General features: G+C 38.5%; 1 protein-coding gene and 1 pseudogene across 2 annotated transcripts in view; both read left to right on the top strand.

The window, feature by feature from the left end:
* The window catches only part of PCCB (propionyl-CoA carboxylase beta subunit), a 57,767-nt gene that overhangs the window by 27,511 nt on the left and 15,643 nt on the right, over positions 1-14,613 (top strand). For both annotated transcript variants that reach the window (XM_011373196.1, XM_023538396.1), the window contains 3 exons: positions 3,242-3,350; positions 6,803-6,923; positions 8,854-8,935. In XM_011373196.1, the coding sequence (XP_011371498.1) occupies positions 3,242-3,350; positions 6,803-6,923; positions 8,854-8,935 (312 nt within the window). The remainder of the gene's footprint in view (positions 1-3,241; positions 3,351-6,802; positions 6,924-8,853; positions 8,936-14,613) is intronic.
* LOC111747393 lies at positions 3,805-3,923 on the top strand (annotated as a pseudogene).

The following is a 14,613-nucleotide window of genomic DNA, read 5'->3' on the forward strand; positions in this document are numbered from 1 at the left end:
ACTCTAGTTATAGGTCTGTTCAGATTTTCTATTTTTCATGATTCAATCTTGGTAGGTTTTGTGTTTCTAGAAATTTGTTCATTTCAGCTAAGTTATACAATTTATTGGTGTAGAATTATTCATAATAAACTTATAATCCTTTTTATTCTTGTAGAATTGGTAGTAATGTGCCTGTTTTCATTTATGATTTTAGTAATTTGGTTCTTTTCTTAGTCTATCAAGCTAAAGATTTGTCAGTTTTGTTGATCTTTTTGAAGAACTAACTTTTGGTTTCATTTATTTTTTTATTGTTTTTCTGTTCTTTTCATTTACCTCTGCTAAAATTTTATTTCCTTCCTTCTGCTAGCTTTGGGTTTAGCTTGTTTTTTTTTAGCACCTTATGTGTAAAGTTAGATTTCTTGAGACTTTTCTTCTTTCCAGTGTGTTTACAGCTATAAATTCCCCACTTAGCACTGCTTTCACTGTATTCCACAAGTTTCTGTACATTGTGTTTTTCATTTTCATTTGTCTCAAAATATTTTCAAATTTCTCTTGATTTGTCTTTGACCCATTGGTTGTTTAAGCTTGTGATGTTTAATTTCCATGTATTTGTGAAGTTTCCAGTTTTCCTTCTGTTTCTAGTTTCATTCCGATGTGATTCGACAAGATAGTTTGTATGATTTCAGTCTTTTAAAATTTAAGATGTTTTACATATGCCTAACATATAGTCTATCCTATACAATATTTTTGTTTACTATCCAGAGTCCAGTATGGTCAGTTGTCCCAATAATGTTTGTTGTGGCATTTTCTTTCTCCAGTACTGGATCCATTTTGAGATCACATTTGCATTTAGTTGTCATTGCACATTAATCTCCTTTAATCTGGAACAGTTTCTCAAACTTACTTTGTCATGATACTGGTACTTTTGAAGACTACAAAATGAATTATTTTATAGATTTTTTTTTCCTCAGTTTGGGTTTATCTGTTGTTTTCTCATGAGTAGATTCAGATTAGTTATCCTAGCCGGTCTACTACATAAGTGATCTCTGCCCCTCATTGGTGATAGCAGTTTGATCACTGTTCAAGATGTTGTCTGGTTTCTCTACTGCATAGTTACTGTTTTTCCTTTATAACTGATAAATACTCATGGGGAGATACTTTGAGACCATACAAGTATTCTGTTTTGTATTATCCCTTTTCTCCTTGATTTAGCATCTGTTGATGATTCTTATCTGAATCAATCTTTACAAAATTGTTATTTTTCAACGCTACCACTTCATTTCAGTTGGCATTGTACTCTAAGGAAGAGCCTCGCTTTCTTGGACATTTGTTTATTTCAATGATTTATTACTAATATGAGTTCGTGGATTTCCTATTTTACTCAATGGTTTATATTCCATTACTGTAATTATTTATTTTCATGTGTAGATTGCCCTTCACTTAGCTAGCAGGAGTTCCTTTAAGCTGTTTTCTGTGCCCTTTTGATATGAGAACTAATGTCAAATGAATACTTTATGGGTAGTGTGTTTTAATTCTTGAACTTTTTCCTACCCCAGAGTCATGAAGATAGTTTCTGTATTCCTCCTTTATAACGCCACACGTCACGAATCAGTTGTCCATATATCAATAGTGTTTCACTGAGCTCTTATCAGTCTGTTTATTCCTATGCCAATATCACACTATCTCAGTTACAATGGCTTTGTGACAAATGCCGATGACTGGTACAGCAAGTTGTCCCTCCTTATTCTTCAAGTGGTATGAGATATTCTTGCATTTCCAGTTTTTTACTACTTTGAGTTATAATTGATGTAATATGAACCACACATATTTAAGTCATGCAATATGAGTTTTGACACAAGTATACAACTATGAAGCTGTAACCACAAGCAGGATAACGAACATAGCCATCACCCCCAAAAGTTTCCTCATGTATCTTTGTAATACATTTTTCTCTACCTTCTATCCTTGTGTTAGGGTAACCATCCATCTGCTTTCTATCACAATAGATTAATTTGCATTTTCTAGAATGTCCTATAAACAGAATCATACAAAATGACATTTTGTATGTAAAAAATACAAAGAGTATGTACTCTTTCTTTTTGTTGGGGGCTGGCTTCTTTCACTTTGGATAATTATTTTGAGATTCACCTCTTGACAGACATTGTTTCCAGTTTTTGATTGCTAGAAATAATGCTGTTGTGAACATTCATTTGAATCTTTGTGTAGAGTGGGGATGAAAGACCTTTCTAGCTCTACCTTTCTAGCAAGATTCGAAACCAAGGAAACATAAAATAAAGACTAATAACAACACATGTAACAGTCTAAGTGTATAATTTCCTTAGTGTATAAAAGCAACTGTCCAGTAGAAAAATGAGCAAAGAACATGAACAGTGAGCTGACAGAGATGCCTGTAGTGAGATATTTATTGCAGAATTACTTGTTATAGCGAAATACTGGAAACAACCTAAATGATCATCAGTAAGTGACAGTTAAATAAATTATGATACATACCCTATACTAATATAGAATAATATTCAAGAAGTTTCAGAACAGTCTCTGTAGGACACTGTGCTGGAAAAAACATAAGAAGGCAAATATATATATCTGTATTCATATGCGTGGATATCTTTCTAAGGAGAGAGAAAGTGACAGTGGTTGCCTTTGGAGAAGGGAATAGGAAGCCTGGAAATGAGGGCTTGGATATTGACGTACTTCCCTCTGTATCTTCTATTCTGTTTAAACTTTTTTGCAATATGCCTTTATTATCTTTAAATTAGAAACTAAAAATTAAAAGCCTGTCACTGTCTGAAAACTCCCAAGCATTAATTACCATTGAAGGTGGCTTGCTCATTTTAGGCAAGCTGCATACTGTCACAGTTCCTCAGTTTCCTCATCTATAAACAGGAATGATAACAGTACCTAGGCTTTAATGACACAATCCCATGAAGTGCTTAGAAAAATGTTTGATGCACAGCAAGCTCTGAATAGGGCCACCTGTTAGGGTGTTCTACAGATGAATGACTCTGAAATGTTAGCCACACTGCAACTCATTTTGTTGAGATAGAACCATGCAACAAAAATTTTAAAAAATAAAAGAAACTTGGGTCTTTAGTTTGGATATGCATCTTTGAGCTGCATCCTAACCTGGTTTTGCTGTGATGTCACGACCTTCTCTGTTTGTCTTCTTGGCGGCTGTGTGAACCTTAAGGCTCCATCTAGCTCTGGTGCTGAGGTTTATCTTTCTGGAATGTTCCAATTTCAGGACACCTCCTACCTGTTCATCACTGGCCCTGATGTTGTGAAGTCTGTCACCAACGAGGATGTTACCCAGGAGGAGCTTGGTGGTGCCAGGACCCACACCACCATGTCAGGTTAGAGGCCTCGAGGCTCACTTTACTGTTTTCAGACACTGAGAAGAAGGCACTGCCAGAGAGAATGATGACAATCTTTTACAAATATCACTTAATTGGAAGAATTTATTTGGGAAGACTTTAATATGGTATGTTGACTACAGCTATAGTAATAAAGGTGCATTTAGTATCAAATTTGTTAATACTAATGCTTTGATAGTCTTTAAAATTTTAAAGATAACTCAAATGGTTATAAATGGTATGAGTTATATATATACAGTGGATCTTTAAAGAAATAATTGTTTTCTGACTTTCTTTTACTCCAAAGTTGGGGTATGCCAATATTTTACCAATAACCATTGCCAGGTGCAGTTGTAATGTTATGGTCATGGCCCACATGTTCGTGAACTTGGTCATAGCTCTTTACCCCTTTGAAGTTACATGCCATACATGCTGAGTTTGAAATGTATAAAGAGTCTGCGGCCATGCTACCCTGAACAAGCCCAATCTTGTCTGATCTCAGAAGCTAAGCAGGGTCGGGCCTGGTTAGTACTTGGATGGGAGACCACCTAGGAAGACCAGGTGCTATAGGCATAAAAAATAAAAATATAAGGGATTGTAAGCTGACAAGGTCCTTGCAGTCTGTGAGGTTAACCAAGGATTGCCTTGCCTAAAAAAAACAAAACAAAAACAATGAAATGTATAAAAATTATTCGGTGCTTTGGCATTGAAACAAAAAGTTATTGTTTGTATGGAGAGGCATGGAATTGGGATCAGAGCATGAATCTGATATTAGCGAAGATGTTTGTTGTTGGAGTAATGACTGGAATTCCATATTTTCTTGGAAAAAGACACCAAGCTGTGAAAGGACTGTCTACAACACAGCAAGAAGTATAACTGAAGACAGGAGAAACTGCCTCTTTGAAAGATTTCAAAGCAGTGGGAGGCTAGTGTAACTGATTTATGCACTGTATTATATACCGTGGTTAATGCATTTAACTGTCAGCATTTCCTTCTTAGTGTACATATAATAGAGGTGTATCTTAACTATCAAGGTTTGATGAAATATATATTTTTTTAAGTGAGAGCTCTTGATCCCCCTGCCCACTAAAATTATTCCTTCCCCATCTCAGGTTGGCATCAACCTTGACTCATTTTTTTCCCCTCCACCCATCAACTCCATTCAGCTCTATCTTCAATACACACCTAGAATCAGAATACTTCTTGTCATCGATTCCCTCACAGCTTGTCATCATACTCTTGTCTCAGGGCTTAATTGGCAGCAGTATTTCTTTCTTATTGGGATATAAAATATTGTTGAGTCTTGATGGCATCTTAGATTTGATGAAATATGCTATTTTTCCTCATTCAATAGTATTGCATGTTTGTGGTAGGCAATTTAGAAAATAAAGGAATAAAAATCACCAGGAATTCTATCATGCACAGATAACCACCACTTATTTTTTGGTTATACCTTGCAGTTTTTCATGCAGATGGATGTGACTATACATATACATACTTAAACATAGGTGTGTAATTCTCCTTTGTAGCTTTGACAGTTTAAAGTAAAACTAAAGCACGCTTTTAGTTTTAAAGGCAGCATTTGGTGTTCTTTATGGGCATGAGGCCATATGTGTTTTTGTGTGTGTATATTTTTTTCGGTAATAGCTTTATTGAGAGATAATTCACATACTATACATGTGATATACCCATTTAAAGTATGCATTCACCAGTGGTTCAGTTATCACCACAATCAATTTTAGAACATTTTTTTCACCCCAGAAAGAAACCCTCTACCTGTTAGCTTTTGATCCCCATTTCCCTCCAAATACTCTGGTTCTAGGCAATCACTAATCTACTTTCTATTTCTGTGGATTTGTCTATTCTGAAGATACATGGCATTAACAAATGAAATTATATGTGGTGTTTCATGATAGATTTATTTTACTTAGTAGAATTTTAAGGTTCATGCAGTTGTGGCATGAATCAATACTTCATTCCTTTTTATTGGAGATAATATTTCAATGTATAAATATACTGCATTTTGTTTATCCATCGATAAGTTAAGCATTTGTATTGTTTTCATTTTTTGGCTGTCATGAATAAGCTGCTATAAGCATCCATGTGCAAGTTTTTGTGTGGATATATGTTTTTGTTTCCCTTGGATATATACCTAGGAGTGGAATTGCTGGATCAAATGGTTACTCTGTCTGACATTTTAAGGAACTGTCACTCTGTCCTCCAGAGTGGCTGTGCCAGTTTATAAATATTTCTTGAATGAGAGAATTCTGTCATGGGGAACATGCTTTTTATTCATCAACAAATATTCATCAAGGGTCTACGTGTCAACCATTGTTCTATGTGCTAGGATTGCATTTGTGAAAGAAACATATTCTTGCCTATATGGGGCTTATATTCTAGCAAAAGAGATAGATTTTAAACCATAAGCCTAATAAATAAGGTAATATGTGCCATGGAAAAAGTAGAACAGGGTCAAGGGTGTTGGGGTTGTTGAAGTTTTAAATAGGGTGATAAAGACTGTGAGGGTAGCAGTTGAGCAGATTTAAAGGAATTAACCTTATGGATATCTAGGGGAGAAGCATTTCAGGCAGAGGGAATAGCTTATGAAAAGGCTCTGAGTAGCTGGCATGTTCCATAAATGTCAAAGAGGGTGATTGGAGTAGCCATGACATGATCTGACTTAAAAAGCTTACTTTGGCTGCTTTATGGAGAAGAGACTGTAGGGGCAGTAGTGGAAGCTAGGAGTCTGGTGGGTGAACCTGAGAGAGTATTTGGCTCTGCTTTCTCTCTCATGTCTGTGGCCTTAATTGGCTGTTCTGTGATTTTAGAGTGTTCTTGAGGAATGATTGCTTGATTCCTCACTAGGCCCACGTGCTTTCCCTCCTTCCTTCCATTCCTTTAACCATTGCTGAATACCATGACATGTGGCAGTCATTCTTTTATTTTTTCCAGCTTTGTTGAGATCATCAACATACAGTCAGGCATTATTCTTGATGCGAGACTGCGGTGGTAAGATAGGCCTGGTCTCTACCCAGTTGAAGCTGATATTTTAGGGAAGATGTCAGGCAGTGAACAGGGAAATAAACAGACAGGTGTAGCAGGAGAAAGTGCGAAGAGAACTCCTATACAATACAGGGATGTTGGGAGGATGGGCATGCCAGGGACGTGCCAGGGAAAGCTTTTCTGAGTAGGTGACATTATAGCAAGGACTCCTCTTTAAGGAGTGACCCTTAAAGAGGTATAGAACAGAGGGAGCAGGCTGCATGAACTGAAAATCAGCCTGAAGGTATGTGGTGTGTGATATCCCATCCTCAGTGATGGGTGGAGAGGACAGAGCTATAACAGCATAGTCTGCTGCAGACATGCCCCAGAAATGGCAGGTGGACGTGAAACAGCATTTTTGGGCTGACAGACAGGTGCCCTGGCTCATTATAGCCTCCTTGTTTTCTCAGGTGTTGCCCACAGAGCTTTTGAAAATGATGTTGATGCCTTGTGTAATCTCCGGGAGTTCTTCAACTACCTGCCCCTCAGCAGTCAGGACCCAGCTCCAATCCGTGAATGCCATGATCCCAGGTGAGTTGCATCTTCTCTCATTTTGCAGATTGCCTTGCTCATCTCTGGCCCCTTTGCCTTTGAAGGACCTCTAGGGTCTCCCCTGTTGGGCAGCTAGAAGTAGATAGTGGAGTGGAGTTGGTATGTCTCCCAGGTGTGGACATGGTCTTAGCATGTCTGGGTACAGGAGCAAAGAAAGATTTTTTATTCACTTTTTTCCTTTGTGTAATGTCTGATAGGTAGCTTTGGAATAAACAGTGGCCAAAAATTTTTGATTTTTAAGAGTCCTAATTTGTCCAGAATTAACCTATATATGTGTATATATGTTATATATTTTATATGTGTATATATATGAGGTGGAACTTTTTTGTGTGTGTCTTGATATGAAATAAATAACCGAAATGGTGCAGGCAGCCTGCCCTTTAAGAAATGTGCTTATGCACACCTGCTTATGGCTGGAGCCTGGAGCAGTCCTGGAGTAGGTTGTGTTGTAGGCCACCTAGTGAAGACCTTCTTTTCTTCTTGCTGTTGATGCCATTGCCTGATGTTGGGGGCACCACATAGTAAACATGAGGTCCAGATGGGGACCTATTGCTACAGACCTCTGGCTGCTTTCTTCTCCATTTTGTGTCCTCTCTGATTTTGAAGCACTCACTTGGCCTGGATTTTCTTCTTCAGAAGGGATTTAGAATTGTATTTCTCAGGGAAAAGCCATTTTCAGACACTGTCCTGTGGGGCGGACCTGGACTCTCAACTGTGGGGCTCTGTTTGGACCAGGGATGCTCTGAAGAGTCACGGCCTCAGGGCCCCGTCCTGTCTGCCTCTACCCCACTGGTCAGGTGACACAACCAATGACTCATTATATGCAGTCATGAAAGGGAGGGTACTCCCAAGGCCCCAAAGCTGTAGGCACAGTCTCCTTTTCTGAGCATCTATGCTGTTTGGGATTCTTGAAATGTTTAAGACATCATTGGAAGATGTTATGACCCAAGGGCACAGAATTATCTAAATAGCCTACTTTGGCCTAGCCATTTCTCTTCTTCATAGGATCCCAAGGAAGCTATATGCATATGTGTAAGTAGCAAATGAAAAGTAAGGGAGAACATTATTACCTGGTGAGGCTGTGCCAAAACCCCCAGTGCCGAGCTCTCTGGGAAGTTGAGCTTGATGTGGTATGTGGCTTGACCAAGGCCAAACTTCAGCCCTGGTGTATATCTCAGGGTCAAAACAACCTCTGTCCACCCACATGGGACAGAAAGGGATGAGAACCTGTTGGAGAGTGGCATGTTGCTGAGTCTTCCTGTGACGTGAGAGTGGGCCCTGGCTCAGTCTCCTTGCTCAGCCACATAGATGCAGGAGGAAGGAGAGAGCCAGGAACTTGTTTGGTTAGTCTTCAGTTATTGCACCCACCAGGGGACCTGTGGCTTTCCTTTTTTAAAGGAGCTCTTGCAAATTTACCTTCCAGCAGAGAATGTGAACCCACTCTAATTTTAGCAGAGCTCTGACTTTGCCTTTTTAAGTTCTTGTTTTATTTTTAATGTCTCAGGAACTTAGACTGGGACCTTGTTAGTGTGGGGCACCAGTAGGGACACTAGTGGGAAAGTAGTAGAGACATGGTAGTGTCTCTCCTAGTGTCCTCCAGTGCCTCACACAGTACCTAGAATGTAGGAGGTATTTAGAGGATAGATGAAGGAATTACATTCCAGGGAATAGGCTAATTTTTTCTTCTAATTGAAAACAGAAAGATATTTGGGGTTAATATCAAGCTCTAGTTTAGTTTAACATGGTGGTAACAAAGAAATACATCTTCAGGGACTGCTTTGCAAGCCCAGTAAGGACAGAATCAGCCCAGCCCCCGTGATTTGTCTAACTCATTTCCTCTTCCATCCCCCACCCACAGAAGGCAACTCGCTCTTCCAGTATTGATTATATTTGCCCTTTCTCTCCAAAGTGACCGTCTGGTTCCTGAGCTTGACACAATTGTCCCTTTGGAATCTACCAAAGCCTACAACATGGTGGACATCATATACTCTGTAAGTGCTGCTTCTGCCTCTTTTGTCTTCGCTAGCTCAGCCATGTCCATGGTCATTGTGCTTTGGCTTAGTGACGAAGTGCTAGACCCACAGGCCTTAACATTGGGCAATACGGGCAGAGCATGAGTTGTGGCCAAGACCAAGGGCCACCAAGTTGTGTGTTCTGGGATGAGCTGCAGCCACCCTTTTGGCTCAGATGGACTTGAAGGCTGGAGGAAGAAGAAACCAATTGTCCAGCAGAACACAGGGGTCTTTAGATGGCACTCTGAGGTGCATAGAGAAAGGGCCATGTCCCTAGAGTCTGGTGTTGAGGTCAGGGTGTCTCTTTGTTAGGTATCTTTGTTTGGAGCCTTATGCTTAGAGGACATTTTGTCTTTCTAGATAAAGGAGTATACATAGAGTATCCTATGACAAGGTTGAGGGGGGTGTGTGTGTGTATGTGCATAGGTAGGTAGATACGTCTGGGGAGGACAGGAGTCATTTGTACCTTTTTGTTTTTGTAGCACATTCCTGGGTCGTTAGTGAAGAGGGGACAGTGTTTGGGGCAAATTGGGAACATCTGTTGATGACCATTGTCTCCTTCACACTTTCATATGCACACTGTGCTCTCAGCAGTCCTTGCTTAACGGAACACAGATGGCTCCGTGGGCACAGCATCTCCTAGAGCTCTGGCTCTTTCAGTGACCTATTCCTTTTCCTCCTGTACTCTGGGGAGCCAGCATGAGTCAGCAGCCATGGCCAGACTCAGCCCCTCCTCATTGCTAGACTATGTAACCTGTTGAGCACCATTTGAGCTGTGAAGATAAGTCCCTTCAACCAGCTTGTCCTTCTTTGACTTCAGCCTTCAGTCCTCTCTACATCCTCACAGTTGTGCCTGTCCCTCTCCCACTCTTTGACTCTCCAGCCCTCAATCTTCTTATTCCTCTGGAGTCCTCAGCCCTTCCTGGCCTCTGCCTTCTTGTCTCAGCTTGGATTTTGCCATTCTGCCAGATACTAATGGCCAGGTACTGTTCTCAGTGCTGGCGCTGTTACGACACTGTGGTGGACAAAATCCCTGCCTCAGGGACTTCACATTTGGATGAGAGATACAGAGAGGAAAAACATACATGGCATGGGTAGTTTTAGGTCCAAAAAATACTGTGAAGGTAAAATAGGGTCCCGATTCTCCTTTTGTCCTTTAGACTCTTCTCCCTGGTTCAAGGCTTCAGTCATCTATCCAAATGCTGCCTATGGTGCCTGAGGTTTCTGGAGGAAAGCCCCAGAGCCCTCCTGTACCAACCCTGAGCTGGGCTCTCAGTGTGCCTCTCTGTCCTCTGATTATATGCTGTGGGTCTCCCTTCACCTTTTCTTCACTTTTCCTAAGGCCTGATCCAACCCCTAACTTCCTTCTCCACCCCCCACTCTGATCAGATGACATAGGCATTTGCTTCATGGAGAAAATTGAGAGCATCAGGTTCCTCACTCCCTGTAGGTGACCGTTTTTCTACTGTCACTATCCTAATATCTCCCCAGGCTCAAAAAACGAGGTATCTCCACCTGGGCTCTATCTCTTCCCATCCAGGGTCTTGCTTTCTTGCCTGGTTTCTCTAAATCTCTAACTTCTTCCTCTTAGCAATAAATGTGTATGAACATGTATAGATGTCTGCTAAAAAAAAAAAAAAAAAAATCCTCTTAACTCATATCTCTGTTTAACTACTGCCCAAATTCTTTTCTCCCTAATCATTTAAACCGCTCTTGTCTCTTCTTTGTTTCCTTCTCACCAGAATCTGGCTTCTGGTTTTCTTCCTCTGTTGAATGACAGACCTACTAATGACCCCCTCTAATTGCTAACCCCAGGGGACTAAGCATTAAATAGATATAGTTGTAGAGGTAACCATTATAAAAAAAATATTTAAACCTTAAGTAACAAAAAATTACATAAAATAGATCCAATAAAATGCATCACATAGAGAAACAGAAGCCTCCCTGGTGCTTTCTTGTCACTGTCTCCCCCCAGCTCCTGAAGGAGAGCACCTTCCTGACTTTTAACAGCATAAGTTAGTTTTCTTGTTTTTGTGTATTATATAAATATTGGAATCATATAGTATATGGTCTTTTGTGTCTAGTTTTTTTCACTCAATATTATGTTTGTAAGATTTGTCCATACTGTTGCATGTTGTTCTTTCTCATTGGTTTCTTTAGTCTTTTGTATGAATATGTTTACTTTTGATGGCCATTTGGGTAGTTCCAGTTTGGGGCTATTGCAAATAGTTCTGATATGAACATTCTAGTATATAATTTTGGTGCATAAATTACACATTTCTGTTGGATCCATACCTGGGAATGAAAGTACCATGTCATAGGGTATGCGTACATTTAGCTTTAGTAGATACTGCCAAAGGGATGATACCAATAATCTCTCAAAAAAAGGGATTGTACTAATTTGTACTCCCACCAGCAGTATGTGAGAATTCCAGTTACTTCACATTCTCACCAGCACTTGGCCAATACCATGCTGTTTCAATTATTGAGAGTTTTGGTATGCTTCCACATCTGGTAGGGATAATTTCTCTTGATTATTCTTTTAAGAGTTTTCTTGCCTAATCATGCTTGTTTATTTTTCCATATGAACTTAAGAGTCAGTTTGTCTTGATTTAGGGTGTAAAGGGGTGGAAGTAGGGAATCCTGCTGTTATTTATTGGGATCTGTTACATCTATGAACGTGGGAGAATAGACATCCTTATGAACCTGGAATAATCTTAAAAACATAGTTTGTATTTTTATTTGTTAAAAGTGTACTTTTTTCCCCCTTGAGGATTATTTTAATCATTTCCTAGTGTAGATTGTTCACACTTCTTGTTTTTTTAATTAATTAATTTTTTATGGTGACATTGGTTAACGAAATCTAATAAGTTTCAGCCGTACACTTTAACAGTAAGGCATATATAATATTTACACTGTGTGTTTACCTCCCAGTTAGATTTCTTTCTATTACCACATATTCGACCCCCTTTACCTCGTCTACCTCTCTACTCCTCCCCCACCCCCAACCTTCTGATAACCATTAGTCTATAGTCCATGTCCATGAGTCTCTGTTCACACTTCTGTTATTCCTTAAGTATCTTATCTTTTTATAGTAAATGATGTCATTTTTATCTTCTAACTTTTTCTAGGTATCTATGAAAGCAACAGATTCTCTTTATCAGTTTTATATTCTTTCACCTAAATTCTTTTGGGTTTTTCAAGTGTGGTAGTATACTGTCTACATATAAAGAGTTTTATCTTTTCCTTTCCAGTTACTTTATGTCATTTCTTTCTCTTGTCTAACTGCATCGTCTCTGTACCTCCATATTTTATCAAATACAGTAATGAGTAACTGTTGTAATAGTGGACATCTTTGTCTTATTTCTAACTTCACAGAGACTGTCATTAATGTTTTCTAATATTCTTTTTTCATGCTAAGGAAGCTACCGCTGGTTTCTGTTTTAATTTTTATTGTTTACTTATTTTTTAAATCAGGGATGGATATTGATATCATTAAATGCCCTTTTAGCATTTATGGTAATGAACACGATTTTTCTCCTTAGATCTATTTATAAATCTATCTTACTAGATTTCCCATTTCCTATTTCCTAATGTTGAACTGTTCTTATATTCCTGAGGTAAAACCCTACTCGTTATGTTTTGTTAATGTTTTTTTTTGGATTTTTGCATCAACATCATGTGATACTAGCTGATTTATTTTTTTGAGGTATTTTTAAATTTGTTTTTGGTGTCAGTGTTGTGCTTGCTTCATGTGTTAGTCTGTTAGAGCTGCCATAACAAAATACCACAGACTGGATTGCTTAAACCACAGAAATTAATTTTCTCACAGTGCTCGTACAAGTCGAAGATCAGGGTGTCAGCAGGGTTGGTTTCTGGTGAGGTCTCTTTTCATAGTTTGCAGATGGCTGTCCTCTTGGTGTGTCCTGATGTGGTCTTTCTTCTGTGTGCACACTAGTCCTATCAGATTGGGGTCCTACCTTTATCACCTCATTTAATCTTAATTATCTCCTTAAAGGCCCTATCTCCATATATAATCACATTGTGGGTTATGCTTCAGCCTATGAATTTTGGGGGGCAGGAGAGAGACAATTCAGTTCATAAAATGTGATAAAAAGAACTTGCAAGTCTTTTTTTTCTTTTTCTATGCCCTGGAACAATTTAAATAGCATTGGGATTATCTGTTCTTTAAAGATTTGGTAGAAATTCTCCTGTGAAATTGTCAGGGCCTGGTGATTTTTTGTGGGAGAGGATAAATGGCTTTTTGATAACTCCTTCTGTTTTTTAATGTGAATGTGTCTCTTGGAGTTTATCTTTTCTGTGGTCAATTTGGTAAAGTATACTTTTCAACTTTATTCATAAAGCTAGAAATACAAATTAAAATTAAAATTACACTGAGTTATCACTTCTCATCTGTCAGACTGGCAAAAAATAAACTTGAAAACCTATTCCATTGGTAGTTCTGTTGGGAAACAGACCCTCTCATACATTGCTAGTAGGAGAATATGGTACTATCTAAGATTAAATAAGCATTTACACTTTGACCCAGCAGCCCCACTTCTAGGAATTTACCCTGAAGATACACTTCCTACCATACAAAATTATAGATGCGCAAGGGTATTTTTGTGACATTGTTATTTATCATTGTGAAATATTTTAACCCTAATGTAAGCTTCAAAATAATGTTAACAATATATAGGAGATTGGCTGAATAAATTTGGTAAATCCACACAATAGAATACTATGCAGGAGTGTGAAAGACCTCTGTGAACCAGTATGGAGTGATTTTCAGGATATATTGTTAAATGAAGAAACCCAAAATGCAAAAGAGTATAATATGTTATTTTCCATCTAAAATAGAAGGGGTAATTAAAAAGATAGAAATATATGTGCTTTTTTTCTGTAATACACACAAAGATAAACCAGAAAATAATGAAATTAGTTAACACAGGGTGGGTGGAAGGGATGGTGACACTATTAATGTTTACATATTAAAATCAACAAGATCCGGGACTACTTTAAGACAAAACTGCCTTTAGTCTAACAACAGGACTAGTTATAAGAAATACTGAATTTTAGATTTTTTTTTTTTTTTTTGCAGTTATATGGGTTAACAATTCTGAAACAATTGTCTCTGGATTTGAGGATTGAATAAATAAGTACATTTTGAGGATAATGGGAATAAGATGTCTACTGTAGGAGAAAGGAGCTAATAAATATTGAAGAGGGGAAAACTAGAATGAACCCTGTAGTTGAATTGGTCTGGAATTGGAGTTATCAGTACAAACTCATGGTTTTTATACTACTTTTAGAAATAAATGTGTGTGTCTGTGTGTCTGTGGATTTCTTAGCTCTATGGATTTTTTAGCTCTGTTCTCTAAGACAGCTTCTTAGAAGCAAACACACACCCACACATACCCACACACCCACACCCACACCCACCCCTCCTTCCCCCAAAGGAACCTGTATCCCTTGGAAAAATGGCCAATTCAACGCTTGGGGCAGGAAAAAATACAAGACGAACCTGAAAGTAAGGTAATTCCAGATATAAAGGTAGAGCTCAAAGAATGATGGAGAAACATCAAAAGGGGATGGGAGTCGCCTAGAATGAACTCGCATTGACAGATTTGGGACAATGTGTACATAAAATAAATAAC

This window comes from Pteropus vampyrus, unplaced genomic scaffold (assembly GCF_000151845.1).
Source record: "Pteropus vampyrus isolate Shadow unplaced genomic scaffold, Pvam_2.0 Scaffold220, whole genome shotgun sequence".
NCBI lineage: Eukaryota > Metazoa > Chordata > Mammalia > Chiroptera > Pteropodidae > Pteropus > Pteropus vampyrus.